The sequence below is a fragment of the Mesoplodon densirostris genome, chromosome 1 (genome assembly GCF_025265405.1).
Source record: "Mesoplodon densirostris isolate mMesDen1 chromosome 1, mMesDen1 primary haplotype, whole genome shotgun sequence".
NCBI classification, from domain to species: domain Eukaryota; kingdom Metazoa; phylum Chordata; class Mammalia; order Artiodactyla; family Ziphiidae; genus Mesoplodon; species Mesoplodon densirostris.
In genome coordinates this window covers 113,844,043-113,870,762 of record NC_082661.1, presented here as the reverse complement: position 1 = coordinate 113,870,762, position 26,720 = coordinate 113,844,043, and the positions used below count along the sequence as shown (strand labels likewise).

General features: G+C 43.2%; 1 protein-coding gene across 2 annotated transcripts in view; it reads left to right on the top strand.

Moving 5' to 3' along the window:
- GNG4 (G protein subunit gamma 4) overlaps window positions 1-26,139 on the top strand; it is a 77,588-nt gene extending 51,449 nt beyond the window's left edge. For both annotated transcript variants that reach the window (XM_060090096.1, XM_060090086.1), the window contains one exon: window positions 24,813-26,139. In XM_060090096.1, the coding sequence (XP_059946079.1) occupies window positions 24,813-24,941 (129 nt within the window). In that variant the 3' untranslated portion in view covers window positions 24,942-26,139. The remainder of the gene's footprint in view (window positions 1-24,812) is intronic.
- The last annotated feature ends 581 nt before the right edge of the window (window positions 26,140-26,720 follow it).

Below are 26,720 nucleotides of genomic sequence, written 5' to 3'. Positions count from 1 at the left end.
CTGAACTTTTATTCTGTATAATCTAGGTGCCTACTGGTCAATCCCCCAAAGCCTTAAAATCAGCACATCCAAAACTGACCTTATTTTATTTCATCCTGTTCTTTTTGTGTATTCTCTCCCTCATTTCTTTATACCACCATCTGCCTGGTCTCTCAAACAAGAAAGTCTCTTTCATCCCATATAGCTAATATATTTCCATATCCCACCAGTTTAGCTCCCTGAACATTTCTGAGATCTCTTCCCTCACCTCCATCCTCATGGTCACATTTATTGTCTGACCAACTGCAGAAGCTGTAGGTGGTTGATCTGCCTCTAGTCTTGCCCCTTCAGATCTGTCCTTCCCCTTTCTCTAAATTAGTCTAGTATAAAAATCTGACTTTGAACCCCTCTATTTAAAACTGGATAAAATAGGGGCTCCTTAGCATGACCTACAAGACTCTTGATTCAGTCCACTCATGGTGTCTGAGGAACTATTACTACCCCTCCAGGCTCATCTCTTTGTACTCCCTTTCACATGTCTACACTCACACTTTCTCCAGCAATTTCTTAAATATGCCCTGCTGTAACACGCTCTTTTGCCTTTTCACATGATAGTCTCTTCATCTGGAAGATTTCTTTCACCTCTGCCTGGAAGATATCTATTCATTAATAATATTGCCAGTTTAGAGCGGAAAAACAGACACTGGCCTGTGAGCCTTGGCATTCCACCTGCCTGGCTTTTCACAAAGGTGGTCTGCTTGCCCTAAAGTGGGAATTAGCCAAAAACCAAAGATTTCCACCGTGGGGTTGGACAAACTGGGGAAAGTTTGAAACATCTTTAGAGGGAAAGCTCTAAAGAATAACTTACCTGAACTAGGACTTCCCACTGCCTCCGGTCTCATCACCCACTCAAAGAACTGAATGAGGATGTTCCAGCCACACTGTAAAGAAAATATTCAAATATTGCTTCAGCAAACAATGGAGGGGGTCAAAGAGAACCTCCCCATACTGTTCTTGCACAAATAGCAGACTTGGATTAGAACTGCTCTCTTTCTAAGTATAAAAGAAAAAACCCCAAAAAACATTGGACCTATGCAAATATTCTGCCAAGGTATCAAGGACCAGACTCTAGCGTATGAAAGGCTAATGGAGCACTCACTTAGGAAGAAGTCTTCTTCCAAAAAACCAAAGAACATTTTAGGTGACTGCTTTATAGTCTCCAAAAAATGTAAAGCAAACATAGAATCTATGAAACAAGAGCTCAAGGGAGAGATAAAATAATGAGTTGAAAGGGAGGTAGAAAAGCTAAGGAAAGGATTTGAGAGGGGGTGGGGAACACCATTAGAAGGAGCAAAGAGTCTTTTTTTGTCTGGCTTACTCCACTTAGTATGGTAATATCTGGGTCCATCCACCTTGCTGCAAATGGCATTATTTCATTCTTTTTTATGGCTGAGTAGTAGTCCATTGTATATATGTGCCACATCTTTAGCCATTCATCTGTCGATGGACATTTAGGTTGCTTCCATTTCTTGGCTATCGTAAGCAGTGCTGCGATGAACATTGGGGTACATGTATCTTTTCAAATTATGATATTGCTTATTTGTGGAATCTTAAAAAAATGATACAGGGCTTCCCTGGTGGCGCAGTGGTTGGGAGTCCACCTGCCAATTCAGGGAACGCGGGTTCGTGCCCCGGTCCAGGAAGATCCCACATGCTGCAGAGCGGCTGGGCCCGTGAGCCGTGGCTGCTGAGCCTGCGCTCCCGAGCCTGTGCTCCACAACGGTAGAGGCCACAGCAGTGAGAGGCCCGCGTACCACAAAAAAAAAAAAAAAAAAAGATCCAGATAAACTTATATACAAAACAGAAATAGGCCCACAGACGTAGAAAACAAACTTATGTTTACCAAAGGGGAAAGGAGCAGGGGAGGGATAAATTAGGGGGTTGGGATTAACAGATACACACTACTGTATATAAAATATATAGGACCTACTGTATAGTACAGGGAACTATACTCAATATTTTGTAATAACCTATAAGGGAAAAGAATCTGAAAAAAAACAGATATAAATGTATGTATAACTGAATTACATTGCTGTACACCTGAAACTAACACATTATAAATCAACTATACTTCAATTAAAAAATAAAATAAAAAGAAGGAGCAAAGAGAATAACACATGCTACAGAAAACCAAATTAATGACATGGAGGACAGGCTTAAGAAACTCGCACAGTAAGCAAAAGAAAAAGACAAAGAGTCAGATCAAAGCAGCTAGAGAGAGGATGACAGAAATGAAGACTGACAACAGCATTCCAACATTTGGATACTGATGTTCTCAGCAGAGAGAAGAAATGGAATAGAAAATACTCCTAAGGATAGAATATTAAAAGGTTTCATTAAACAAAGGAAGATTTGAACCTGCAGATCCAAACAGCTCGTCATAGTCCAGGAAAGAATGCAATAGAAAATGATCAACCATGAAACACACATACAGCTGAGGTTACTTAACCACAAAAGAAAGAGCACATCAGGTATACAGGCAGGGGAAGCGATCATTTAGGACAAGTACACCTGACTTAACACGTGTCAGATGCTTGAATCCTCACGCCAGACCTCAGGTGTTGGTGCTACTGGTACCCCAGTCCTCAGACAGGAAAACCGAGGCCCACAGTTGTTATGTGATGAACTGAGGATACCAACCCAGATCCTTGATTATCATTACACTACATTGCCCACCCCCCGCCCCGACAAAGGGCGGAAATATCAGTCTGGACAACATTGCACCTCAGTTCAGAAGATGGCAGCCTAAAATTCTGTAAAAATTGTAAAATTCTGCAAAGAATTTGCCACCCAACCAAGTGGTCACATGTGTCCTAGGAACATAAATATATTCTCAATTAGGCAGAAAGTTAAATATAATGCAAACACATGCTTCTTTTCTTTAGCAAAATTATTTCATTTTGTACAGTTGCATTTCACAAAAGGAGAAAACAGATGTGCATATTTTGTGATCATTTACATGTGGTGATATTTATTATTATATTATGTAAGAAAGTTTCTGGTGAAGTTCCCACTAGATCAGGAATTCCTTCGAGTGGGGGCTGTCATCTTGTCTTGGGATCCCACACACTACTTGGGTCATAGCAGGTCACACTGAAGGGTGGACTGGCTTAGAACAGCCTAAATCAATAATCAGGGTCAGGTGAGGCCATCTGTGTATCATAGGCTTCATTCCTACCAAAAAGGGGTAGGAAATCTGCAACTACACTGGCTCAGATATCACAAAGGAACAACACAACACCTGCAGGCATACTTTTTGATCAGGGCTATGAAACAAAGGCCCTGCTTTGGGGCGGGTGTCCACTCTTGCCTTGTGAGGTCTCTAACTTTGTGCTGAGCTGCTAGGACTGCTTCAGTGTCATCTGCCCTACAGATCTTCTGGACAAGGATCCTTCAACTGAAAGCTCAGCCTCTTAAAGGAACTGGACTTGCAGGGTGGGCCCTCTGAAGAGCCTGTGCCTAGCCCAGTGAAGAGCTCTTCAGGACATCAAAAGCCCCATGTTCATTGGTGAGGCAACAGCTAAGGTCCACTCGGCCTCAGTATCCCTTTTGACTGCACTGGTCACTGCTACTGGACGCCCAAATGTCTGGTCATTTGTTTCTTCAAGATACAGAAGCCTTTTTCCGCCAAGCTTCAGAGTATTCTCCATGTAAGCCTTTGGTGGAGTCCTTCCAGCTGTATCTTTGGGCTCCCGCTTGCATTTTATGGGTTCTGACAGTAGCAACAAGACCTACCACAGGAAAGATGGGACTAAAATATCAGCATTTGGTGTTAAAAACCTTTTTCATCACCTCACACCCATCAGGATGGCTACTATCACCAAAACAGAAAAAAACAACTGTTGATGAGGATGTGGAGAAATTGGAACCTTCGTGCGCTATTGCCAGCAATGTAAACGGTGCAGCCACTGTGAAAAGCAGTATGGCAGTTCCTCAAAAAAATTTTTTTAAAGAATTACTTATAGGATCTATCGACTCCACTTCTGAGTATACATCCCAAATAACTGAAATCAGGCTCTTTGAGACAGATTTGTACACCCAGTTCATAGCAGCATTATTCAGAAACGCTAAAAGGCAGAAGCAACCTAAGTATCCATCAGCAGATTAATGGATAAACAAACTGTATACAGGCATACCTTGGAGACACTGCGGGTTTGATTCAGGTCACCACAATAAAGCCCATATCGCAACAAAGTGAGTCACACAAATTTTTTGGTTTCCCAGTACATATAAAAGTTATGGTTACACTATACTGTAGTCTATTAAGTGTGCAATATATCACTGTCTAAAAGAAATGTCACATATCTTTTTTTTTTTTTTTTTTTTATTTTTTTTTTATTTTTTTACAAATTTAATCAGTTATACATATACATTTGTTCCCATATCCCCTCCCTTTTGCGTCTCCCTCCCACCCTCCCTATCCCACCCCTCCAGGCAGTCACAAAGAACCGAGCTGATCTCTCTGTGCTATGCGGCTGCTTCCCACTAGCTATCTACCTTATGTTTGGTAGTGTATATACGTCCATGCCGCTCTTTCACTTTGTCACAGCTTATTCTTCCCCCTCCCCATATCCTCAAGTCCATTCTCTAGTAGGTCTGTGTCTTTATTCCTGTCTTACTCCTATGTTCTTGATGACATTTTTTTTTTCTTAAATTCCATATATATGTGTCAGCATACAGTATTTGTCTTTCTCTTTCTGACTTACTTCACTCTGTATGACAGACTCTAGGTCCATCCACCTCATTACAAATAGCTCAATTTCATTTCTTTTTATGGCTGAGTAATATTCCATTGTATATATGTGCCACATCTTCTTTACCCATTCATCCGATGATGGACACTTAGGTTGTTTCCATCTCCGGGCTATTGTAAATAGGGCTGCTATGAACATTTTGGTACATGTCTCTTTTTGAATTATGGTTTTCTCAGGGTATATGCCCAGTAGTGGGATTGCTGGGTCATATGGTAGTTCTATTTGTAGTTTTTTAAGGAACCTCCATACCGTTCTCCATAGTGGCTGTACCAATTCACATTCCCACCAGCAGTGCAAGAGTGTTCCCTTTTTTCCACACCCTCTCCAGCATTTATTGTTTCTAGATTTTTTGATGATGGCCATTCTGACTGGTGTGAGATGATATCTCATTGTAGTTTTGATTTGCATTTCTCTAATGAGTAAAGATGTTGAGCATCCTTTCATGTGTTTGTTGGCTGTCTGTATATCTTCTGTGGAGAAATGTCTATTTAGGTCTTCTGCCCATTTTTGGATTGGGTTGTTTGTTTTTTTGCTATTGAGCTGCATGAGCTGCTTATAAATTTTGGAGATTAATCCTTTGTCAGTTGCTTCATTTGCAAATATTTTCTCCCATTCTGAGGGTTGTCTTTTGGTCTTGTTTATGGTTTCCTTTGCTGTGCAAAAGCTTTTAAGTTTCATTAGGTCCCATGTGTTTATTTTTGTCTTTATTTCCATTTCTCTAGGAGGTGGGTCAAAAAGGATCTTGCTGTGATTTATGTCATAGAGTGTTCTGCCTATGTTTTCCTCTAGGAGTTTGATAGTGTCTGGCCTTACATTTAGGTCTTTAATCCATTTTGAGCTTATTTTTGTGTATGGTGTTAGGGAGTGATCTAATCTCATACTTTTACATGTCCCTGTCCAGTTTTCCCAGCACCACTTATTGAAGAGACTGTCCTTTCTCCACTGTACATTCCTGCCTCCTTTATCAAAGATAAGGTGACCATATGTCCGTGGGTTTATCTCTGGGCTTTCTATCCTGTTCCATTGATCTATCTTTCTGTTTTTGTGCCAGTACCATACTGTCTTGATTACTGTAGCCTTGTAGTATAGTCTGAAGTCAGGGAGCCTGATTCCTCCAGCTCCATTTTTCGTTCTCAAGATTGCTTTGGCTATTCGGGGTCTTTTGTGTTTCCATACAAATTGTGAAATTTTTTGTTCTAGTTCTGTGAAAAATGCCATTGGTAGTTTGATAGGGATTGCATTGAATCTGTAGATTGCTTTGGGTAGTAGAGTCATTTTCACAATGTTGATTCTTCCAATCCAAGAACATGGTACATCTCTCCATCTATTTGTATCATCTTTAATTTCTTTCATCAGTGTCTTATAATTTTCTGCATACAGGTCTTTTGTCTCCTTAGGTAGGTTTCTTCCTAGATATTTTATTCTTTTTGTTGCAATGGTAAATGGGAGTGTTTCCTTGATTTCACTTTCAGATTTTTCATCATTAGTATATAGGAATGCCAAAGATTTCTGTGCATTAATTTTGTATCCTGCTACTTTACCAAATTCATTGATTAACTCTAGTAGTTTTCTGGTAGCATCTTTAGGATTCTCTATGTATAGTATCATGTCATCTGCAAACAGTGACAGCTTTACTTCTTCTTTTCCCATTTGGATTCCTTTTATTTCCTTTTCTTCTCTGATTGCTGTGGCTAAAACTTCCAAAACTATGTTGAATAATAGTGGTGAGAGTGGGCAACCTTGTCTTGTTCCTGATCTTAGTGGAAATGCTTTCAGTTTTTCACCATTGAGGACGATGCTGGCTGTGGGTTTGTCATATATGGCCTTTATTATGTTGAGGAAAGATCCCTCTATGCCTACTTTCTGCAGGGTTTTTATCATAAATGGGTGTTGAATTTTGTCAAAAGCTTTCTCTGCATCTATTGAGATGATCATATGGTTTTTCTCCTTCAGTTTGTTAATATGGTGTATCACGTTGATTGATTTGCGTATATTGAAGAATCCTTGCATTCCTGGAATAAACCCCACTTGATCATGGTGTATGATCCTTTTAATGTGCTGTTGGATTCTGTTTGCTAGTATTTTGTTGAGGATTTTTGCATCTATGTTCATCAGTGATATTGGCCTGTAGTTTTCTTTCTTTGTGACATCCTTGTCTGGTTTTGGTATCAAGGTGATGGTGGCCTCGTAGAATGAGTTTGGGAGTGTTCCTCCCTCTGCTATATTTTGGAAGAGTTTGAGAAGGATAGGTGTTAGCTCTTCTCTAAATGCTTGATAGAATTCGCCTGTGAAGCCATCTGGTCCTGGGCTTTTGTTTGTCGGAAGATTTTTTATCACAGTTTCAATTTCAGTGCTTGTGATTGGTCTGTTCATATTTTCTATTTCTTCCTGATTCAGTCTTGGCAGGTTGTGCATTTCTAAGAATTTGTCCATTTCTTCCAGATTGTCCATTTTATTGGCATAGAGTTGCTTATAGTAATCTCTCATGATCTTTTGTATTTCTGCAGTGTCAGTTGTTACTTCTCCTTTTTCATTTCTAATTCTATTGATTTGAGTCTTCTCCCTTTTTTTCTTGATGAATCTGGCTAATGGTTTATCAATTTTGTTTATCTTCTCAAAGAACCAGCTTTTAGTTTTATTGATCTTAGCTATAGTTTCCTTCATTTCTTTTTCATTTATTTCTGATCTGATTTTTATGATTTCTTTCCTTCTGCTAACTTTGGGATGTTTTTGTTCTTCTTTCTCTAATTGCTTTAGGTGCAAGGTTAGGTTGTTTATTCGAGATGTTTCCTGTTTCTTAAGGTGGGCTTGTATTGCCATAAACTTCCCTCTTAGAACTGCTTTTGCTGCATCCCATAGGTTTTGGGTCGTCGTGTCTCCATTGTCATTTGTTTCTAGGTATTTTTTAATTTCCTCTTTGATTTCTTCAGTGATCACTTCGTTATTAAGTAGTGTATTGTTTAGCCTCCATGTGTTTGTATGTTTTACAGCTCTTTTCCTGTAATTGATATCTAGTCTCATAGCATTGTGGTCGGAAAAGATACTTGATACAATTTCAATTTTCTTAAATTTACCAAGGCTTGATTTGTGACCCAAGATATGATCTATCCTGGAGAATGTTCCATGAGCACTTGAGAAAAATGTGTATTCTGTTGTTTTTGGATGAAATGTCCTATAAATATCAATTAAGTCCATCTTGTTTAGTGTATCATTTAAAGCTTGTGTTTCCTTATTTATTTTCATTTTGGATGACCTGTCCATTGGTGAAAGTGGAGTGTTAAAGTCCCCTACTATGATTGTGTTACTGTCGATTTCCCCTTTTATGGCTGTTAATATTTCCCTTATGTATTGAGGTGCTCCTATGTTTGGTGCATAAATATTTACAATTGTTATATCTTCTTCTTGGATCGATCCCTTGATCATTATGTAGTGTCCTTCTTTGTCTCTTCTAGTAGTCTTTATTTTAAAGTCTATTTTGTCTGATATGAGAATTGCTACTCCAGCTTTCTTTTGGTTTCCATTTGCATGGAATATCTTTTTCCATCCCCTTACTTTCAGTCTGTATGTGTCTCTAGGTCTGAAGTGGGTCTCTTGTAGACAGCATATATATGGGTCTTGTTTTTGTATCCATTCAGCCAGTCTGTGTCTTTTGGTGGGAGCATTTAGTCCATTTACATTTAAGGTAATTATTGATATGTATGTTCCTATTCCCATTTTCTTAATTGTTTTGGGTTCGTTATTGTAGGTCTTTTCCTTCTGTTGTGTTTCTTGCCTAGAGAAGTTCCTTTAGCATTTGTTGTAAAGCTGGTTTGGTGGTGCTGAACTCTCTCAGCTTTTGCTTGTCTGTAAACGTTTTAATTTCTCCATCAAATCTGAATGAGATCCTTGCTGGGTAGAGTAATCTTGGTTGCAGGTTTTTCTCCTTCATCACTTTAATTATGTCCTGCCACTCCCTTCTGGCTTGTAGAGTTTCTGCTGAGAGATCAGCTGTTATCCTGATGGGGATTCCCTTGTGTGTTATTTGTTGTTTTTGCCTTGCTGCTTTTAATATGATTTCTTTGTGTTTAATTTTTGACAGTTTGATTAATATGTGTCTTGGTGTATTTCTCCTTGGATTTATTCTGTATGGGACTCTCTGTGCCTCCTGGACTTGATTAACTATTTCCTTTCCCATATTAGGGAAGTTTTCAACTATAATCTCTTCAAATATTTTCTCAGTCCCTTTCTTTTTCTCTTCTTCTTCTGGAACCCCTATAATTCGAATGTTGGTGCGTTTAATGTTGTCCCAGAGGTCTCTGAGACTGTCCTCTGTTCTTTTCATTCTTTTTTCTTTATTTTGCTGTGCAGCAGTTATTTCCACTATTTTATCTTCCACCTCACTTATCCGTTCTTCTGCCTCAGTTATTCTGCTATTGATCCCATCTAGAGTATTTTTTATTTCATGTATTGTGTTTTTAATCGATGCTTGATTCATCTTTAGTTCTTCTAGGTCCTTGTTAACTGTTTCTTGCATTTTGTCTATTCTATTTCCAAGATTTTGGATCATCTTTACCATCATTATTCTGAATTCTTTTTCAGGTAGACTGCCTATTACCTCTTCATTTGTTAGGTCTGGTGGGTTTTTATCTTGCTCCTTCTCCTGCTGTGTGTTTTTCTGTCTTCTCATTTTGCTTGTTACTGTGTTTGGGGTCTCCTTTTTGCAGGCTGCAGGTTCGTAGTTCCCGTTGTTTTTGGTGTCTGTCCCCAGTGGCTAAGGTTGGTTTAGTGGGTTGTGTAGGCTTCTTGGTGGAGGGGACTACTGCCTGTGTTCTGGTGGATGAGGCTGGATCTTGTCTTTCTGGTGGGCAGGTCCACGTCTGGTGGTGTGTTTTGGGGTGTCTGCGGACTTTTTATGATTTTAGGCCACCTCTCTGCTAATGGGTGGCGTTGTGTTCCTGTCTTGCTAGTTGTTTGGCATAGGGTGTCCAGCACTATAGCTTGCTGGTCGTTGAGTGAAGCTGGGTGCTGCTGTTGAGATGGAGATCTCTGGAAGATTTTCGCCGTTTGATATTGTGTGGAGCTGGGAGGTCTCTTGTGGACCAGTGTCCTGAAGTTGCCTCTCCCACCTCAGAGGCACAGCACTGACTCCTGGCTCCTCAATTTGGGATGATTTGTTGTGTATTCATGTATTCCACAGATGCAGGGTACATCAAGTTGATTGTGGAGCTTTAATCCGCTGCTTCTGAGGCTGCTGGGAGAGGTTTCCCTTTCTCTTCTTTATTCTCACAGCTCCTGGGTCTCTGCTTTGGATTTGGCCCCGCCTCTGCGTGTAGGTCGCTGGAGGGCGTCTGTTCTTCACTCAGACAGGACAGAGTTAAAGGAGCAGCCTCTTCGGGGACTCTGGCTCACTCAGGCCGGGCGGGAGGGAGGGGCACGGAGTGCGGGGCGAGCCTGCAGCGGCAGAGGTCGGCGTGACGCTGCAGCAGCCCGAGGCACGCCGTGCGTTCTCCCAGGGAAGCCTCCCCTGGATCCCGGGACCCCGGCAGTGGCGGGCTGCACAGGCTCCCGGAAGGGCGGTGTGGACAGTGACCTGCGCTCGCACACAGGCTTCTTGGCGGCGGCAGCAGCAGCCCCAGCGTCCCACGCCCGTCTCTGGGCTCCGCGCTTTCAGCCGCGACTCGCGCCCGTCTCTGGAGCTCCTTTACGCGGCGCTCTTAATCCCCTCTCCTCGCGCACCAGGAAACCAAGAGGGAAGAAAAAGTCTCCTGCCTCTTCGGCAGCTCCAGAGTTTTCCCGGATTCCCTCCCGGCTAGCTGTGGCACATTAGCCCCCTTCAGGCTGAGTTCTCGCCGCCAGCCCCAGTCCTCTCCCTGCGCTCTGACCGAAGCCCGAGCCTCAGCTCCAGCGCTGCGCGACCCGGCGGGCGAGCAGACAAGCCTCTCGGGCTGGTGAGTGCCGCTCGGCACCGATCCTCTGTGTGGGGATCTCTCCGCTTTGCCCTACCCAGGTATGTGGGGAGTTTCTTGCCTTTTGGGAGGTCTGGGGTCTTCTGCCAGCGTTCAGTAGGTGTTCTGTAGGAGTTGTTCCACGTGTAGCTGTATTTCTGGTCCACATATCTTAATTTAAAAATACTTTATTGCTAAAAATTGCTAACCATCATCTGACAATGCATGGTTGTCATAAATCTTCAATTTATAAAAAAAATGCAATATCTATGAAATGTAATAAAGTGAAGCACAATAAACAAGATATGTCTGTATATCCACACAGCAGAATATTATTCAGCTTGAAAAAGGGAGTAATTCTATCACTTTTTGAAGAAAGCAAACTTAAAATTATTGTAAATTTTAATTAGATAAATAAATGTAAGGGTATCCAGGAAGTTTTTTTAAAAAGTGTATATATTTGAGGAGGAAGATACGTAGAATATTCCTACTAGGTATTAAAGTTTATTATAAAATCATAGTACTTAAAGATTTATGATACTCCTTTAGGAATAGACAAATCAATGGAAAAGAATAGGAAGTCCCTAAATAGACCTAAGTGTATTGGGAATTTGAAATACAATCCAGATGGCATCTCAAAGCAGTAGAGAACAGTATTAATAAGTGTTGCTGGAAATGGCTAGCACTTTGGGAAATAAAGCTGCATACACCACTAATTTTATCCAGATAAATATCAGATGGATTGTATTCATCTGCTAGGGCTGCCATAACAGAATACCACAGACTGTGTGGCTTAAATGATAGAAATGTGTGTTCTCGCAATTGTGGAGGCTCCAAGTCCAAGGTTAAGGTGCCAGCAGGGTTGTCTGGTGAGGCCTCTCTCCTTCGGTTGCAGACAGCTGCCTTCACACTGTGTCCTCACACGGCCTTTCCTCTGTGCTCATGTCAAGAGAGAGGCTTCTAGATTCTCTTCCTCTTCTTATAAACACACTCAATCCTACTGGATTGGGGTCCCACCTGTATGACCTCAGCTAGCCTGAATTACAGTCATCCCTTGGTATCCCCAGTAAGGTACTGGTTCCAGGACCCTCCTCAGATACCAAAATCCAAGGATGCTCAAGTCCCTTATATAAAATGGTGTAGTATTTGCATATAACCTACACACATCCTCCCATATACTTTAAATCATCTCTAGATTACTTATAATACTTAATACAATGGAAATGCTATGTAAACAGTTGTAAATACAACATAAATGCTGTGTAAATAGTTGCTGGTGTGCAGCAAATTCAAGTTTTGCTTGTTGGAACTTTCTGGATTTTTTTTTGAACATTTTCCATCCGTGTTTGGTTGAATCCGCTGACACAGAACCCATGAATACAGAGGACCGACTGTATCTCTGTGAAAGCCTTCCGAATACAGTTACATCAGGGGTGTTGTCCTTAAAAAGAAAAGTCAGCTATTTTACCAGCAAAGATGGGTTTATTTGGGAATAGTACTTAATAGACTTGAAATTCAGGACAGGCATGCTACAACAAAAACTATAGGCAAGTCCAACAAACAAAGGAGAGGAATGTTATTTTATAGAGAAAAAGGAGGACGCTGGGAGGGTTGTTTTGAATGGAAGTCCTTTGGAGAAAAGTGAGAGTTCAGGGTGCCAACAGTTTCTCATTGGCCGAGTTTGCTGACGTAGTTGATTTCTTGTAGGAGATGTCCTGTTGGGGCTTGTAATTGAGGAGTCTTTTCCTGTTGCTGGTTCTTCTGTTGGGGTTTGAAATTGACAATGCTTCCAGTAATTGACTCGAGTGGTACTTCGTGACTTCATGAGAGCTCCCCCTGCTGGCCTCCTCGCTCCATTTTAATGAGGCTTCCCTTTATTAATTTTTACGGGGGTATGGCTTCAACCTCTGAGTTTGGGGAAACACATTTCAGTTCATAACTTCAGTCAGAGATTTAAATATAACAAATAGAAGCATAAAAATACTAGGAAAATAGGAGCAAGTATTTTTATAATGTGAGTTTGGGAAGGCCAACCATGTTACAAAATCCACAGTTCATTAAGTAAAACTTTTGACTGGATTAAAAAAAAATTCTATATGGTAAAAATCTCCCAATTAACAAATTAAGAAAAATATTTGCCACCTGAATAACCAAAGGTTAATTTCTTTAAATTTAATTTCTCTGAAAAATCAATAAGATAAAAAAGAGCCCCCTTTTCTTAAAAAAAAAAGCACAAACAGCATGAATAGGCAATTTTAAAAGGAGAGATGTAAAGGGTCAAATATATGAAGAGACATTTACCTTCAAAAATAATATAAGAATTGTGCCTCCAAAAAAACACTGAGATCCACTTGAAAAAAAACAACAACAACTGAGATCCAGGCTATTGATGTTTTTAATTTTTGCTGAAATCCAATGTCATCCATCAACTGTTAAAGGAAGTGAGCAGTTGTTTTGATAGCTGGAGTGGAAACTGGTACCATCTTCCCAAAGGGTAGTTTGGAATATGTGTCAAAATATTCATTGTTCACACTCTGACCCAGCATTCTCACTTCTAGGAATATACCCAAAGGAGAATCTCATAAATAATAAAGGACAGTAAGAATTTCATCAGAGCACTGTTATAATGTCAAAAATTGTATTTTTGTCCATCAATAGGGATTGGTTAAATAGTGTCGATGAAAAATTAATCAGTCGATCTAAGAAAGAAATGGACATTTTTATTGGAACCAAATTGAGGATTATAACCCGGGAAGAGCATCTCAGAAAGCTCTGAGAACTGTCCCCCCCTTTACAAGTCAAAGCAGAGTTATATGTTTTTTGAGACAGAGGGCTGTACATCAAATGATGGATTATTGACAGTTTGCATAATACGGATCTGCAGGTACAAAGTGGTGGGTCATGTGACCCCTTACAAGATCAAGAAGGTACGTAATCTTTTAAGGTGTTGTCTTGTTGATGCTAGGAGAATGTTGCACTTTATGGTTGCGAGGTATTTCTGTGGAAGGGGAGGTTTGTGTGATGCAAAATGCACATACACAGTGCACAGTGCGGGGAGAGAGGCGGCCAAATGGCAGAGAAAATCTTTTATGTCTAAGTTTTTCTTGTCTTGCCATAAAATATGAATTTTATTTCACATAAGTTATATATAGACAGTGCTATACTATAGCATCATTAAATGATGTACATCTGTGTGTACTGAGTGAAAAGCATATTGCAGAGCAGCATGTGAGATTGTATGTACAAAGACGGAAAGAAAGATGTCTGCAAAGATGTTCACCAAAATGTTCCCTCCAATGGCAGGGTTTCCATTGATTTTTATTTCTGTCTTTCTACTTTTGGAGTAATTTTACCAACAAATAAGGATTATTATTGTAATAAAGGCAACAAAGTGTCACCACCACCCACCTCGAGGACTCAATTACTCCCTCCTCTGAAGGGGGCGGGGGGTGCCACGTGAGGTGACCACACAGTGCAGGAAACAGAAACAGGGACTCCTGTTCTTTCCACGCAGGATCTCACCACCGCACCATCAGCCTAAGCCACTTGTATTTCGAACCCAGGAGTGTTTTCTTTCTTTTTTTTTTTTTAACTACTGTCAGTTAAGTTAAACAAATTCAGTTATCTTCACGTGCATTGTTCATTTCGTGTACAGTCTCTGTCTTCCTCCCTATTCCTTAGGTATTGACAGCCAAATGCAAAATCTGACCATATTTTTAAGTAAACACACGGCATAGAAATCATAAATGATATTCCAAATTTTAGTGTGAATTTGCTTGGGATTGTCTTTGTACTACTAATGGTTCTCTCCAACAGCCTGGATAACCCAGAGCTGTTTGGTGAAGTCAAATGGTAAGTGTCCGGAAATTTGCCGACACAGCCCTTTCGGCATCAATGACTCTTGCTTCACATTTGTTTGTTTATTTTTAAAATAAATTTATTTATTTATTTATTTTTGGCTGCGTTGGGTCTTTGTTGCTGCACGTGAGCTTTCTCTAGTTGCGGCGACTACCCTTCGTTGCGGTGTGTGGGCTTCTCATTGCTGTGGCTTCTCTTGTTGCAGAGCACGGGCTCTAGGCACACGGGCTTCAGTAATTGTGGCACGCAGGCTCAGTAGTTGTGGTGTGCGGGCTTCAGTAGTTGTGGCTCGCGGGCTCTAGAGCGCAGGCTCAGTAGTTGTGGCGGATGAGCTTAGTTGCTCTGCGGCATGTGGGATCTTCCCGGGCCAGGGCTCGAACCCGTGTCCCCTGTGTTGGCAGGTGGATTCTTAACCACTGCGCCACCAGGGAAGTCCCTCACATTAGTATTTGAACCAGGGCTCTTTCCTCATAATTCTTCTAACAGATATGTCTTTAATGCATGTTATTCTTATGTTTTTCTAACACTTCCTAAGAGGTGTGGCTGTGCTGCCAGTTTGTGAATTCTTTGGAAAGAACAAAATGTGTTTTTTATGGTTTTATTTTTCCAGAAGATAAAACATGCACGATTAAGTTTCTGAAGCCAAAGCACAAAATTCTGAAGCCAAAGTCAGTAGTTGTTCAAACAAGAGAAGAATGAGGCTCAAATATCATGGTATTCCCTGTGAGCAAGTGAGAAAGAGCAAAATTGGGGAGATCATTATGTTCTGATAGGTCATAGATGGGTGATTAAAAGGGTCTGACGAAATCCAGGAAAGGGATGTAATTAAGATGATAGATGATATTAAGGTGGAAAGAATGGCATTTCTAAAAGAAAATAAATATAAATTATGTCACATGACCTGCCAAAAGTCTAGAGGCAGTGCTAATAGATTTTGCCTTTTCAATAGGTCTCGTCTGAACTCTGTAGCAAACCTTTCTCACTCCAGCTTCTGCTAGTTTAACAATTTAGGTTTAACCCTTTTGTTCATTTTCCCTTCCTCTGCCAGAAGCATTTATAATCCTCACCCAGACCTTTAGAAATTAAATGATTCAGATGATAGCTTTCTACGATCAAATTTAGAAATAAAATTTAAAAAGGGGGATACGAATGAGCACTTCTAGAACAGGTATCAGATAAAAGGAAAGGAATCTTTGAATTAAATCAGAGAGTAGAATGTGAGAGTAGAACAAGAACGTGAAGGACTTCCCTGGTGGCGCAGTGGTTAAGAATCCGCCTGCCAATGCAGGGAACACGGGTTCAAGCCCTGATCCGGGAGGATCCCACATGCTGTGGAGCAACTAAGCCCGTGCGCCACAACTACTGAGCCCACGTGCCACAGCTACTGAAGCCCGCATGCCTAGAGCCCGTGCTCCGCAACAAGAGAAGCCACTGCAATGAGAAGCCCACGTGCAGCAACGAAGAGTAGCCCCCGTGCGACACAACTAGAGAAAAGCCTACGTGCAGCAACGAAGATGCGATGCAACCAAAAATAAATAAATAAAGTTATTAAAAAAAAAAAAAAAGAACGTGAAGAGTGCATCCCACTTCAAGAGGACATTTTGGGTGGAGGCACAGGCATCAAATTGCCCTGATCATTTCTGAGAAATGACTTCATGTCTATGGCTCAGACACCCTTCCCACCCTACCAGAAAGTAGCCAAGTGAATAATGAAATAATAACTCACTGTATGTATAATAGCATCTGTTATATCATTTAGCCACAAACCACCAGGTATTGCTATTCCCGTTTACAGGAGTGGAAACTGAGTGCCCGGATGACACAGCTCAGCAGTGCTGAGCGCAGCTCTGTCAGGGACATTGCTTTTTGACTCACAACCCCATGCTTCCTCTCTAAGAGATGCTGTTGCTTTCTAGAATCCCTAGAGCTAGAACCCGCTTGTTATGTTCATCTTTCACCCCTACGTCAGCCCCAGAAACCTCTTGAGTGACTCACTAGTTTCTGTCACCAAATAAATTACTCTTTTGGCGAACTTGCAAAATGACTGAATTATGGCTTCCTTTGTGGGAAATTGAGATATATCAAAGCTAAGAGGTGGTCAGAGTCATACAGGACACATAGCAACCTGTTGGCAGTGTTTGGTTAAGTCAAGGTCCAGGGTAGACCTGGGTCAGTCATTCTAAACAAGCTGAGAGCTTTGCGGTTCTGGTGGTGAAGACCATATAATGACAAGCTTTTACACTTAGATTAACTTGGAGATATTAAACTCTCTTTCAAGCATCTTAGAATTACCTCTTAATGTGCAGTCAACTTTTGATGTGGAAAAAAACCTTTATGCTGGTGATAGGAAACAGCAGCTAATCCTCTATTCTGGACATTTGACTTTAGAATTCAGAGAGGGACTCTGTTATATTATTCATTTATTCACACGTATCTCCCACCCCCTCTGGTTTCCTCTGGGAATAACCTTACTCCCAACTAGATGCTATTTGTGGCCTAGAACCCAATGATTGAGAATTATCTTTATTGATCTGGGTCAATACAAAATAGTTGCTGGGAACCACTGGAAGCCAAATGTCTGCTACAACAATACCATGGACTAGGTAGCTTAAACAGCAGAAATTCATTTTGCACAGCTCTGGAGGCTGGGAAGTCTGAGACCAGGGTGCCAGCATGGTCAGATTCTGGTGAGGGCTCTCTTCCTGACTTACAGATGGCCACCTTCTTGCTATGACCTCACATGGAAGGGAGAGAGAGAGAGATTCTCTCTCATGTCTCTCATAAGGGCACTAATCCTGTTACCGACCAGGGTTCTTGGCCTCCTTAATCAATAGAAATTGATCAGAGGCCAGACAAGAAATTCAGGCAAGGCTTTATTGGGGGCCCTGCTGCAACTGGGGGATGGGGGTGAGAGCAAGTAACAGGTTCCCTTGCTTGCTTGCTCCCTGAGGCAGGGGGTGAGCTTGTTACTTATATGGGGTGAGGGTAGGGGCAGGTCCAGGGGTCGGGCTGGAGGGGCGCTTAGGTGGTTTGCCCACCCCTTGGTAGTGCTGTGTGCAGGGGGCATGTGCAAGTACCCTGCTTTTGCTCCTGACACCCTTTTTTCTGCTCCCGGCTCTGCAGAAGTGGCAGTTGGGTTTTTGGTCTTTTTGTATCTTTTAGTCCATAATTTTCCCTAACTGTACTTTGTACAGTTATTTTTAGTCCCTTATAGTTTCTCTGTTGCTTGGGGAGACGTTTGTCCAGGTGCAAACGTTCAGCAAAGGGTCCCAGGTCCCAGGCCTGTCTCAGTCCCATTCATGAGGGTTCAACCCTCATGACCTAATTACCTACCAAAAGCCCCACCTCCAAATATCACCACATTGGAGACTTAGGCTTCAACATGTGAATTTGGGGGATGGTGGGAGGACAGACACATTCAGCCCATAGCATAATAATTTGGAAGTATCTTGAGAATGCCCTTGAAAACTGGTATGTTGATCTCAAGTACTCTCCAGCATTAGAAGAAAGAAAAAATTCACAAGGATTCACCCTGTAGTGTTAGCTCAGGACTTAGAGGTGAGGCATAAACCTGTGATGTCCTCAGGATTCTACTAGGGATAAACGGCGTATGATTTCTTCTGTTGGAGTGTGTACCAAGTTTGACCTTGTGAAAGATACCATTGCACAATGGGGGCTGCAACCTGGCTGTGCCCTTGACTGTAATCCTGCTTTGTTTTCTTGGGGTGGAGGGAGGAACAGGCAGAGCCATCAAGGATGATTGTAGTTGATTCCAAGTAGTATTGTTAAATGGACCAGGACTGCTGAGAAATAGGTGTGAGTCGCTCCCCTTTAGATGCAAAGGATAAATGCAGTGGGTGTCACAGCCAGAATAGTAATTATGTCATCTGCCTTGTCCAGGAATGTGATTTAGTAATTGCAACATTTTCTCCCCATCATTGAAGCTTGTAATTATAGTGCAACTAACGGGATTATGTGCTAACTTGGGCTGTTTCAATCACCTCTTTTATTCTGCAATGTAATGGTAAAATTCCACAGTTGTTCCCAGGCTGCTGATTCTTTTCAACATCTGTTATCTTGTAACTTCAGTATAAGGAGAGGAGGCAAAAATTCTCTGGGCATTTCATAACAGAGGCCTTTAGGCAGAGCAGACTTCAGGCTTGATGAGAAAGCATAAACAGTAAGGGAGTTTCACATTTCCAACCAGAATAAAATTTTCCTTTTGAAAGTGAATCGTCTATTTTATGTTTCAAAGATGGCAGATGTTTCTGGGATATGGTGAAGTCTGCAAGCCATATTTTATATGCACTGAAGGAAACTTTCAACCATAAAAATCAATCTAGGGCTGATTAAGGAAACCCTCTCTTTCAATCTAAGGAGCAGATTTAGGTTAATTAATGCCTGGACACTAAACTGTGTGTTAGGATGTCACCTTTCATGTGGAAGGCTCATTAAGATGTTCATTATGAGACTTCCCTGGTGGCTCAGGGGTTAAGAATCAGCCTACCAATGCAGGGGACATGGGTTCGAACCCTGGTCCGGGAAGATCCCACATACCGCAGAGCAACCCCACCCCCGTGAGCCACAACTACTGAGCCTGCGCTCTAGGGCCCACAAGCCACAACTACTGAGCCCGCGAGCCACAACTACTGAAGCCCGTGAGCCTAGAGCCTGTGCTGCACATCAAAAGAAGCCACTGCAAGGAGAAGCCCGCGCACCACAATGAAGAGTAGCCCCTGCTCGCCGCAGCTAGAGAAAGCCCGCGCACAGCAACGAAGACCCGATGCACTCAAAAATAAATAAATAAGTAATTTTTTTAAACCTATATAAATAAATATTTTTTTAAAACCCTATAAAGGTGTTCATTACATGTATGTATCTTTTCAGATCCCATTACAACAAACTTCAGGGGTTATCCAAGATACTTTGGCTATACAGGAAGAAAGGGACCTTAGACACTGCATGAAATAAAGCTGATAGCGAAGGTAGAAAAAGGTGGAAAACTCTCTTTTGTTGTAAGATGACTTACATGCTCGTATACCGTACTGTACAGTGTTCTCAATAATCTGAGTGCATCTAGGAAGCTAATATTGCGTGGAGCCAACCCAGACCCACACATTTGGTCTTAAACTGGGCGCCAATTACTGGGCACTAATACTGACTTGATTCCAATTTCATTCCTGTTGTACAGGTGCACGGATGGAACTCTGCAATCCAGAGGCGTGCAGTTATAACTAAGCAAACACATCTGTGATCCTAAAATAACAACAACAAAAGGAGGCAATCTAAGAACAGCTTGTTTTCTTTTTTTTTTTTTTTTTTTTTTCTTTTTGCGGTATGCGGGCCTCTCACTGTTGTGGCCTCTCCCGTTGCGGAGCACAGGCTCCGGACGCGCAGGCCCAGCGGCCATGGCTCACGGGCCCAGCCGCTCCGCGGCATATGGGATCCTCCCAGACCGGGGCACGAACCCGTATCCCCCGCATCGGCAGGCGGACTCCCAACCACTGCGCCACCAGGGAGGCCCCAGCTTGTTTTCTTGAAAGAAAAATTGTGGCATCAAGTGCAGTGTCACCTTTGGAGGTGACAGAAAAATCCCTAAATTAGACCTGCTTGGAGCTAGCGAGGGCAGACATTAACAACACGGTTTTCAGGGTGTCGTAGACACGGGGCTGGAAGGGGAGCAAATACACAGCTGTGAGACCGGAAGGAGACCCAGTCCCATCTCGCCTCCGCGGGCGTCCCCCAACGCCGCATTTTTTTGAACCCTCTCCTCCCATGTCCTGGCCTGATGGTTGGCGATGCAGCGCCCCCTTGCGGTTGCTCCCGGGAAATTATACTCGTCAAATCCACCCACGATGGGTGGATGTTGACAAGCATCTGAACATGTAAACTGATCAAGGGGAAGGAAGCTGTAATGTTGGGATTGGTTGTTAGCAAGCCACCTTCGGACCAGATGGATCGTGTTGTTAATAGGTAAACTGAGACGCACTAAAATTTTTGAAGAGTTTATTTAGGCATACGTGGAGTCGAATCCGGCAACGCCAAACCAAAGGTAGTTAGCCGTCCACCGACAGGCATAGGGCAAGGCGTTTATAGAGAAGATGCTGAAGCAAAGCAGCTGTTAGGTATAGCTTAAGCGGTTGTCTTAGGTGGGAAGACCTAGCTGGCTGTTTGTGGTTGGTCTTAAGTTTCACTTTCTCAAATTCTCAGGCTTCTTGGTTTTGGTTAGTTTACGAAGTCTACTAAGGAATTAGAGACAACTCAGTGTAATAGCATCCTTGTTTAATTCTCTAACAGCATGTAACGTAGGTCACAGCCTAGAGGGAGGAGTCTCAGGGTGACATTGGCAGCGTCCATCCAGTCACTCCCTAGGGCACGGGGAGAGAAAGCCAGTCCCAGCTGAGGACACTCACCTGTTAGGGTTTCCTTGGCAAGACTGTCCCTGGATTAAACAAATGACCTAAGAAACTTTAGTTGCAAGACTCTTCTCCTACTGGTCACATGAGTTCCCAGGTAGCTGGTCTACAAGGAGAGTGTGCTGGCCCAGCAGACGAGAACTTTCTAGGCCACCTTACAGTTAAAGTTTTCTTGAGCAGTTGATCAGGCAGCTGCTGCAGCATTTAGCTTCTGGGGCCAGACTGCTTAGCTTCAAGTTCTGGTCCTTTCTCTTACTAGTTGTATGACCTTGGGCAAATTTCTTAACTTTCCTGCATCAGTTTCCTCATCTATAAAGTGGCTTTAAGAATAGTACTTAGAAGAATTAAATGAGGTCATACATAGGATGGTGCATTTAGCACAGGGCCTGGCACATAATAAACACTCAGTAAATGTTAGCTATTGTTTTTATTAATGGTTTTATACAGCTGTCTCTTGAACTTGTTTAATATGGATCTGCCACAGGAGATGAGCCATTCTTGGCATGCCAGAAAATCGTGTTTCTGGGTTCAGATGGCTGGGACCAGCCTCTGGATAAAGGAGGCAGGTTGACCAAGGTAATTGCCCCTGTGTGGACGTGGATGGGGTACTCAGACACCCCTGTCTCCCTGCCCTTGTTCATGGCCCTGCAGTGGTGTGCAGCTATTCTCCTGTGATGTTTTAGCACATACTGATTATTCTAGTGACTTTATAATTTTTTAGTCTTCTCAGTTAGATCTTTAGAGGACAGAAATCCTGCCTTATTTTTCCCCCATGCCCTCTCAACTAGCTAAAAGATGGACACTCAGTAAATACTTCCCAGATGAGATGATAAGGTTTATAGAGAATTCAGAACAAATGGAAGCATGTTCCCAAAAACTAAATAGATGGGGAAAATGAAAACTAGAAAACTAGAGAGGGGATGTTAAGACATTCTTTTTTTTTTTTTTTTTTTTTTTTTTTTTTGCTGTACGCGGGCCTCTCACTGCTGTGGCCTCTCCCGTTGCGGAGCACAGGCTCCGGACACACAGGCTCCGCGGCCATGGCTCGCGGGCCCAGCCGCTCCGCGGCATGTGGGATCTTCCGGGATCGGGGCACGAACCCGTGTCCCCTGCATCGGCAGGCGGACTCTCAACCACTGCGCCACCAGGGAAGCCCAAGACATTCTTAAATGAACCATCTGGAAGAGCTCACTGAAGTCAGAGCTAAGAGGACAGGTGGCTATTAGGGGAAGAAAGTCCCAAGACTGCTGCCCTCTTGTGTGTGCTGGCCTGGGCAGCAGTGCAGACCAGTTCGCAGTGGTTGCCAGAGAAGCCACTGGATGACTTCCGTGGTCACCCTAACATGGTGGCCACAGAGAAGACCCCATGCCTCTCTGGGCCCTGGGAGAAAACTGGAATGGAGAGTAGGGGATCGTGACTAAGGCAGTCGGGGAGAGCACTTGGCTTTGGATCAGAAGGTGGAAGTAAGCGTGCTGTGTGCCGAGCACCATCTCTTGGCTCCATGCCCACGCGCTCACTCTGTGATTCTGGTTCTCTTGTGTGTCCATCACAGCTTTGTGGGCTTCAGAGTCAGCTTCCCTGCTCATGTGCTCTAGTCCCTTGAGATGGCTTCACAGGCCCCGTGCAGGCCTATATTTGTGGCCTCACGTGGGAGATTCCTGTATGTGTGTCCTATAAATCACTGCAAACTTCACTCTCATTCAACCCCCCAACATCCATTTATTTAGGATCTAAAATATTGCTGTGGTGCTATTAGAGCTCGAATTATAGACTGTTTAGAGTAAACAGGATCTTGGAGATTTCTAACTCACCCAGTTTTACAAATGAAGAAACTAAAGCTCAGAGAGTTTGAGTTACTTATCCAAGGTCACACAGCCATCTTGGGGGCAGAGATGAATGGGGAAGCCTGATGCTCCATTCCACACTCCCAACAGATGTAGACTTTGTCAGGATTTAGGTTGACTCGTCAGCTCAACTTCTAGTTGTTTCATTCAAAGGAAAAATTCATTACATATCTCTACTGGAATTATTTGTAGGATTCCAGGCACTGCTAAAATAGGTAGGTCTGGGCTGGAAATCAGAAGAAGAATTTCTGTAAAATTTTGGAAGATGGGCCAGTTTTTAAAACCTGATGGAAGGTGTATGGCTTGTATGTAATCGGGCTTTCAAACATTTTTCATTCACTTGTGGAGTGTTTTTTCATTCTGGAGAAGATTTAGACATTGAATGTACAAAAAGGATTAACTTTGCCTGCTATATCCTTACCCTGGCCTATAGCCTCTAATAAGCACAAGCTAATGGGCAGGTTGTTAATTCACAGTCCACTCATTTGCCAGACACGTGACACAGACCACGGGCAAGATGAGCTTCCTCTTGGCGAATCCTTCTCGGCACCTGGCCTTCTCCCAGCAACTCCTCCCCTGGAACTCCTGGAGTTGAGCTGGGGGATAGTTTGGTCCACAGTTGCCAGGTGTCAGGAGGCTTCAGAGAAGCCTGGGAGGAAAATGGAAAGGGTGTTGTGGTCAGGAGCAGCTGTCTCCTCAGGGGAGTGGCCGTTCCAAGTTCAACATGTGCTTATGATCTGTGTTCTGTCGAGGAGGAGTAAGTGGCTGGGTTGGTCGCGAGAGTGGATTGCAATAAAACAATGACAATAATAACTACAGTCGCACTGGCTTGGCTTGAGCCAGCACTCGGCTTTATCTGTCTAGAAATGATTTCTCAGAGTAATGGTGAGGCTACTGGCCTGGAGCTTCCACATATCCCTCAGTTGAGAGGAGGACGAGGCTGTCTGGACCTTCCTGCTGGCCCCTCATTCCTCTCTCGGTATTGATCTACTCTACCAACAGGCGACATCTCTCTCTTTTTTTTTTTTTTTTTTTTTTTGTGGTACACGGGCCTCTCACTGTTGTGGCCTCTCCCGTTGTGGAGCACAGGCTCCGGACGCGCAGGCTCAGCGGCCATGGCTCATGGGCCCAGCTGCTCCGCGACACGTGGGATCTTCCTGGACCGGGGCACGAACCCGCATCCCCTGCATCGGCAGGCGGACTCTCAACCACTGCGCCACCAGGGAAGCCCCAGGCGACATCTCTTTGTGTTACCTAGCCTACGCTTGTACTGCTCGATGCACAACAGGCCAATAAATCGAGAGATGAGGTGTTGGGGCATGGAAGGTGACTTTATTCAGAAAGCCAGCAGACCAAGAAGACGGTGGACTACTGTCCCAAAGAACCATCTTCCCTGGAGTGAGAATTCAGGCTTCTTTTATACTAAAGGGGCAGGGGGTGTGGCTGGTTGTTGCAGACTTTTCATGTAGGAATCTTTTGTTTTTGCACCTGTCCCCATAGGGCAGGTCACGGTGTTCCTATAAACCTCCAACAAGACAACTGTTGTCCTCTGTTCTGCAACTTTTTATCTCTATATGAATGGAAAGGTGTTTTACCTTTAAAGGTCAGAGCTTTGAGAATAGGCTCTCCTGTATATTTCAGGCTACAGGCAACATTCTTTTACAGAAGGTGCAGAGCCAGCATGACTAAGCACAGGCAACAGAGCACAGGGGTTAGAGCTAAAGGAACAGATCCAATATGGAGTCATGTTTGTTCTTCTCTATCACATTTCCTTGGAAGCATGTTTCAAAACCTGTCTCCTCTGGGTTTGCACAAGTCCACTCTCCAGGCCATGGAATGGCCTTGTCGTTGGTGGTGCACACGACACAGCCTGTCCTTGGTCTTTTCCACTCTCCAAATGGACACCTCTGCCTTGGACCCACCGTGAACCAGCCTCTAACCCTGCACCTGTGCTGTGTCCCCCCCCCCCCCGACCAGGTCTCCCAGGCAGCAGCGGACCTCCTGGCATACTGTGAAGCTCACGTGCGGGAGGACCCTCTCATCATTCCAGTGCCTGCGTCAGAAAACCCCTTCCGAGAGAAGAAGTTCTTTTGTACCATCCTCTGACTCCGTTTGCTATGAAAACGTCTCCTTTTCTGTCCGTAAAATCCCTTGTAGAGACCGTGCATGCTCATAGCTTTAGGGAGCTCTGCCCACACCCACCCCCGCCCAACCAGGATTGCCCAGGCCTGTCTCCTCTTTTCATTGGTTTTCTTCACTGCATTCTATTTCACTTTTTCTTTTCATTTTCATGTTATTTTCATTATTAGAAAAGGAAATAGACATTTTTGTAGCCAAATAACAAATGTGCCAAGTAAAAATAAGTATGGGTTTAAAGGCTTAAATTTTTTTAACATCAATTCCCAAGTTTACATAGGTCAAGTGTATACATTTCAGTGGATAATTTATTGAGAAGTGGATAATTTATTGAGAAGAGAAAACAGTCCCCCATTCGTGATCATTCAGCGTCAAATTAGATCATTTTGACCAACTGAAGTACATGGGTAAAGTTTCCATCTCTCTTCCTGGAGAGAGCAGTTCTGGAAGTTCTCTATTTCCTGCTTTTCTGTCATCCTATTTAAAGAAGAAATAACCTACATCATCGGATGGTTTTCTAAACGTGGGTCATCCTGGGGCCTTGTGGCCCAGCCCCTGATGGAGGGTCCAGACCCCTGTTTCCCACTGATTGTCATTGATCCCTTTGGAGATGGTCCTACAAATGTGGGTTTTGGGTGGATACTGGAGTGAGCTTAACTAAATGTCACACCATTACATCTGTTTACGTGCGCCAGCCAGGCGGGCCAGGGGCACATCTTCTCTCCAAATGCCACCTTATCTCGCTCCCTCCTATTCTGGCTCCTGCTCTGCATGGGCTGCATTAATAAGGGCCTGTTCTGGGGACTTCCCTGGCAGTCCAGAGGTTAGGACTCTGTGTTTCCACTGCAGGGGGCCCGGGTTCAATCCCTGGTTGGGGAACTAAGATCCCACAAGTTGTGTGGCATGGCCAAATAATAATAATAATAATAAGGGCCTGTAACACATATATATGGAATTTGAGGGAAAAAAATGTCATGAAGAACCTAGGGGTAAAACAGGAATAAAGACACAGACCTACTTGAGAATGGACTTGAGGATATGGGGAGGGGTAAGGGTAAGCTGTGACAAAGCGAGAGAGAGGCATGGACATATATACACTACCAAACGTAAGGTAGATAGCTAGTGGGAAGCAGCTGCATAGCACAGGGAGACCAGCTCGGTGCTTTGTGACCACCTAGAGGGGTGGGATAGGGAGGGTGGGAGGGAGGGAGATGCAAGAGGGAAGAGATATGGGAACATATGTATATGTATAACTGATTCACTTTGTTATAAAGCAGAAACTAACACACCATTGTGAAGCAATTATACTCCAATAAAGTTGTAAAAAAAAAAATAATAAGAGGCTTAAATGAAAAAAAAAAATAAGGGCCTGTTCTGGGCACAGCACTGGGTCCTGTGGGGTTTCACCAGGGTGGCCCCTGCCCCAGAGGAGTGAGTGAGGGGCAGCAGCTCACCACGTAGCATCCACTGACCAGAGCATTCACATGTATTCATTTATTTAATCCTCCAACAATAAATAAATGCCGTGAGAGTATGTCTGTTCTAAAGAGAGGGAAACTGAGGCACAAAAAGACCACGTAGTTTCCCCGAGGTTATAGATAGTGAGCCGGAAGACTGGGACCTGAGCCCCTGAGCTTCACTGCCTTCCAGGCCTACCTGTTTGCAGGCAGGTAGGTAGACCTGCAGACAACCTGATCCACATGCCACAAAGCACCGTTGCTGGGGTCCGCTCAGCAGCACACTTCTCTT